Source organism: Orycteropus afer, unplaced genomic scaffold (genome assembly GCF_000298275.1).
Source record: "Orycteropus afer afer isolate SDZICR_OR568_19922 unplaced genomic scaffold, OryAfe1.0 scaffold00572, whole genome shotgun sequence".
Classification (NCBI taxonomy): Eukaryota; Metazoa; Chordata; class Mammalia; order Tubulidentata; family Orycteropodidae; genus Orycteropus; species Orycteropus afer.
Genome location: NW_006922159.1, coordinates 1,221,128 through 1,226,972, shown reverse-complemented (window position 1 = coordinate 1,226,972; position 5,845 = coordinate 1,221,128). Strand labels below are relative to the sequence as shown.

Below are 5,845 nucleotides of genomic sequence, written 5' to 3'. Positions count from 1 at the left end.
CCTTGGGTTTCCAATGTGGTATCTCCACAGAAGTAGATTGTCCAATCTTCCTTCTGAGGAGTGGCTGGGGGGTTTGAACCGTCAGCCTTCTTGGTAGCAGTCAAATACCTTAGGCACTATGCCACCAGAGCTCCTAAGACTGGTTATAGCAACTCATCCAATGAACTCTCTGCTTTTCTTCCAGCGTGCCTCATGTTTTGCCTCGTCTTCACCATACTTTTTCTCTTGCTATTCCATCACTTGGAATTGCTTTACCCACCCATTTTCCTTCTTTAATTCCTGTTCATCCTTCTCCAGTTGAGTATATTCCCTTCCCTCTAAGCACTTTATCCCATATTAAATGGGTTTATCTTATTCTGGTCTTACCACTGTCCCTCCTCACCTTTCCAGTCCTGCATGTACGTGTTACATCCCTATCACTAAACCATGGGAATTGGATGGCTGGGACAATGTCGCATCCTAGTACACTCACCCCAACTACTCCCCCACTTCTGCCCAGGATATCACCCAGAGCTTGGCATGAAAATCCATGTCTTTAGATTCTCCATGACCAGGAGGCTCTGCTGTCCCTCCCCAGCAACACTCACCTGACTGGACTTGATGGTACCTGATTCCAGGATGGACACAACCTGAATTGATTTGGGGCTGACACTCCTAGCAATAGAGATCTCAGGAAGGTTTGGGGAGGGGAGATATGCAAGGCTGGGGAACTCACGTTTCCGAAGGCCAGGAGCACGGAATCAAAATATAGGAGTATTCCAAAGAGGATGAAGAAGATGCCAAAGCCGGTGGTGCCCACACCAATCTCTGAAATGGGCAAGGAGATTGTGGTGGGATGGGCTTTGGGGAGTAGTTTGGAATATTTGGAACTTTCCCCCATTGCCACTGGTTAGCAGTCAAGTGCTTATTAGCCATTTATATTTCTTTGTTAGTGAAATGTCTATTCCAATCTTTGCCCATTTTTAAAATTGGGTTGTCTTTTCATTGTTGAATTGTAAGAGTTCTTTATTTATTCTGAATATAAGTACCTTATTAGATATATTAGTTGCAAATATTTTCTCCCATTCTCTGGGTGGCATAGTGCCTAAGGCATTTGACTGCTAACCAGAAGGCTGGCGGTTCAAATCCACCAGCCACTCCTCAGAAGGATGATTGGACAGTCTACTTCTGTAGCGATACCACTTCGGAAACCCAAGGAGGGGTCACTATGAGTCAGATCTGACTCAATGGCAGTAAGTTGTTTTGTCTTGTTTTTTATTCTCTGGATTATTTTTTACTTTCTTAATGGTGTTTTTTGAGGCACAAAAGTTTCTAGTTTTGATGAAATCCAATTTCTCTATTTTTTTCTTTTACCACTTGTACTTTTGGTGTGGTATCTAAGAAACACTTGCCTAATCCAAGATCATGAACATTTACTCTTATATTTCCTACTAAGAGTTTCGTAGTTTAGCTCTTATATTTAGGTCTGTGATCCATTTTGAGTTCATTTTTGTATACAGTATGAGATAGCGATCCGACTTCATCCTTTTACATGCAGATATTCAGTTGTCCCAGCAGCATTTGTTGAAAAGACAATTTCTCCCCCCCATTGAATTGTCTTGGCACTCTTGTAGAAAATCAATTGACCATAAATTTGTCCACTTCTAGACTCTCAGCTCTGTTCCATTTATTTACATGTCTTTCCTTTCCACTTGCACTCTTGAGTTCATCTTCTTTTCTTCTCTGTGACTTCATCCCATCAGCTATAACATTTCTAACATCTCTGATTCCTGCATTATTTCCATCAGCATTCAAATTGGCCTATGTGCCGTCCATAAGAAAAACCAAAACACCTCCCTAGGCCATATATCTCCCACTGTCTCTCCCACTATTTTTCTGCTTCTGTCCCCAGCTATGCTTTTGGACAGAGTTGTTTGCACTCATTACCATCATTTTTTCTGCTCTCATAACTCTTTTTTTTTTTTTCCAATTTGTTGCATAGTTACATAAAACAAAGTAAGTTACTAAACAGTATGTATAATTGGATCCTATCACGTTAAAAAATATGTGTCTATATACATACATTTGTAAATGTATAAATAAATGTTCAGACACACACACTAAAAGGACAATAACCCTGCCACTAGAAAGTGACTTGTGGTTCAGGTGAGGCTGGAAAAGAAAAGGTAAAGAAGCTATAGAAGGACTTTCCCTTTTGATCCTAAGTTTGACTGAATTTATAACCAATATGCATTATTGTTGTTTGCTATTAGTTGCCATTGAGTTGCCTCTGATTCATGGTGACCCCATGTGCAACAGAATGAAATGTTGCCCAGTCCTGAGTCGTTCTCATGATCGCCAGGATGCTTGAGCCCATTGTTGCCTTTCAACCTAGGGTGCTCATCTCCCATCTGTATTGGACAATATTCTGTTGTGTTCCATCAGGTTTTCATTGGCTAATTTTTTGAAGTACATTGCCACGACTTTCTTCTTAGACTGTCTTAGTCTGGAATTTTTGCTGAAACTTATCCACCATGGGTGACTCTGTTGGTATTTGAAATACTAGTGGCATAGTTTCCAGCATCACAGCAACACACAAGCCACCACACTACAACAAACTGACAGATGCTAGTGGAACAAACATGCATATATTTTACAATAAAAAGAAAATAAGACATTCTAGCTTTAGTCAATAAAGAAAACAACTTGCAAAATTGTACACACAATATAAATTGAAGTTGTACAACCCCATCAGTAATTTAAAGAGTATGGCTAGAGGTGAGTGGTCCTTTTAAAAGATATGGCAGGTCGTGTCACTCCTCACCTCAAAAGCCTCCAAGGGCTTCCACAAAGCCTCCCACTTTACCCAGAGTAAAAGCCAAAGTCTTTAAAATGGCCTCAAAGATCTCCACCCTCCAGGTCCCCTCCATAACCTCATCCTTTCCACTCATGCCCTTGCTCATTCCTCTTTAACCACACTGGCCTCCTTGCGCTTCCTCCAACAGGCTCAGTGAGCTCCAGCCTTACAGCTCTTGCTCTAGCTGTTTCTTTTCTGAAATGCTCTCCCCGCAGACACAGATGGCCTCAAGTCTTTGCTCAGTTTTCCTTCCCAACGAGACCTCCGCTGACCATCCTACTGCACATGGCAACCTCTCACCTGACATACTGTACCCTGACGCCCTTACCCTCCTTTACTTTTCCACATTTCCATAGCACTTTACCAACTGTAATATGCACACTTTATCACTGACTTATTATATTTATTGTTTCATTGTCTTCATTGTTTTTCACCTTTAGAAAGTAAGCTTCTAGAAGACAGGGATCTTTCTTTGACTCACCTAGTATAGTACCTGGCACAAAATAGGACTAGATAAATAAATGTTAAATGACATATGAATCTACCACCTTCAATTAAATAACTTGCCAAATAATGAAGAACAAAAGTTCCTGTGTAACATGAAAGTTCAAAACACCTGGGATAAAGAAAGATCTTATAAGCACCCACAGGAAAAACACGTGGCAGGTGAAAGAGCTAGAATCAGAGGGCATCACGTTCTTCAATAGCAGCAATGAATGCTAGTCTATGAGGGAGCAATACTTTCAAAATTGAGGAGATATGATCTCAAACCTAGAAATCTCTACCTGGTCAAATGACCAACTAAAAATGGGTTGAATAAAAAATACATTCAGACATGCGAAGTCCTCCAAATTGCATAGCCTTGCAACCTATGGGATGATGTGACACTCTAAAACAAGAAGGTAGACTGAAGAGGAGGATGTGGGACTAAGGCAACTGAGGATCCAAGAAGAGAAGACCCTTCACAGAATGGTATTGAAGGGATGGATAACAGTTGTACAGATTTGGGGAGTAGCCTGTCCAGACTGAAACAGAGGACAGAGAATCCAGAAGACTGTTCAAAAGAAAGAAAGAGAGAAAAAAAAAAAAAAAAACCTGATAAATTATTCGTAGGCTATGAAGGCATATAAGGAGCTCTGGTGGTGTGCTAAGTGCTAAGGCATTTTCCTGCTAACCAAAAGGTCAGTGGTTCAAACCTACCAGTTGTTCCTTGGAAGAAAGATGGGGCTGTCTGCTTCTGTAAAGATTTATAGCCTTGGAAGCCCAATAGGGGTCGCTGTTAGTTGGAATTGACTCATTGGTAGTGAGTTTGGTTTTGGTTTTGGTGAAGGCATATATGTGTGTGTAGGGGAGAGAACTCTAAGAGAGCCAAATCCTCATTGTCCATAGTAATAACAAAACCGGAATCCACCACCATCAAGTTGATTTCCACTCACAGCGACTCCCATTGGGTTTCCAAGGCTACAAATCTTTATGGAAGTTGATTGCCTCACCTTCTCCTGTGGAGCAGCTGGGGAGTTTGAACCACCAGCCTTCTGGTTAGCAGCCAAATGCCTTACCCACTACACCACCAGAGCTCCTTCCATAGTAATGAGTCAACTGATAAAGACCAAGAAAGAAAAAAAAAGGAGAAATAACTACATAATATGCCATTGAGAAATACTGATGCAAAAAGAAGAAACCACTAAAGGTTTACAGTGGCTGCCTTTATAAAGCAGGTACCGAGGCTGGTAGGGATGTGGCAAAGGGATCTTTTTAAATTACAACATCTATAACCTTATTCAAAATAGCTTAATTTATTAAAATTGAGGTTGGCAGAATTGAAAAAATATATATAGGTAATTTTTAAAAAGGAAAATTCCCTTGGACTTACTAAGTAACAGCTTAGAATCAATACCACAACATCTGTGAAATTGGCATTATTACCATGTTTTCACAGATAATTGTTTAAAGTGAGGAGAAAAATCATTCCAGTTTTTTACAGGAAGAAATATATATCTGTATGAAACTCTAAACAATTATTGAGACTATATTTGCTGGTTAAGTTATACTTACAACTAAAGAAATTGAAACAACACAATTGTCTTCTGGGTAGTTCATTTTTTATCATCTGTAACTGTGCAGATTTTAAGAGGACTAGAATCAGTTCCAGTATAGAAATAAGACTAAGAGCTTCTTTAAAAGAATCGTAAAACAAATAGAGATGAGATCTATCTAGGTCTTCCAACAATTCAGTCATGGCAACCTAAGTGTTGCATAGCAACCAAATCTGTTTATTTATATTGTGATTTGGGTGAAAGTTTACAGAGCAAATTGGTTTTCCATTCAATAATTCATTCAATATTTTCCTTTGTGACAATAGTTACAGTCCCAGAACATAAGAGCACTCTTCTCACTTCTTTCCTGTGTTTACCATTTTCCTTCCTCTTTCTTTCTATCCCTTCCTGCATTCTGAGCTTTATTCCTGGGCAATTGCTGCCCTGTTGATATCACATGGTTGATTGTTCTAATGAGTGTGTGTACCTCCCTGGTGTTACTGTTCATCTTATAGATCTGTCTATCATTTGGCTGAAAGTTGACCCACGGAGGTGAGTTCAGTTCTAAATTTAAAAAGTGTCTAGGGCCATACATAGTCTTGGGGGTCACACCAGTCTCTATCGGACTAGTAAGCTTGGTCTTTTTTTTTTTTTATGATTTTGAGTTTTGTTCCACATTTTTTCTCCCACTGTATGCAGGGCCTCCCATTGTGATCCCTTTCAGAACAGGCAGCCGTGGTAGCTGTGCACAATCTACTTCTAGTCTTAGGGTCATGGAGTCTGGGGTTCATGTGGTATCTTAGTCCTTTGGACTGTTGTTGTTGTTGTTGTTATTTGTCGTCGAGTCAGCCCCATCTCATAGCGACCCCTCCTTGGATTTCCGAGGCAGTATCACTACAGAAGTAGGATTGCCCAACCTTCCTTCCAAGGAGTGGCTGGTGGGTTTGAACTGCCAGCCTTCTGGTTAGCAGTC

The 5,845-nt window shown here is 40.3% G+C and overlaps 1 protein-coding gene across 1 annotated transcript in view; it reads right to left on the bottom strand.

Moving 5' to 3' along the window:
* GOLT1A (golgi transport 1A) overlaps window positions 1-880 on the bottom strand; it is a 5,926-nt gene extending 5,046 nt beyond the window's left edge. The window contains exon 1 of the mRNA XM_007956032.1: window positions 716-880. Coding sequence (XP_007954223.1) covers window positions 716-880 — 165 coding nt within the window. The remainder of the gene's footprint in view (window positions 1-715) is intronic.
* Between the last annotated feature and the right edge of the window lie 4,965 nt (window positions 881-5,845).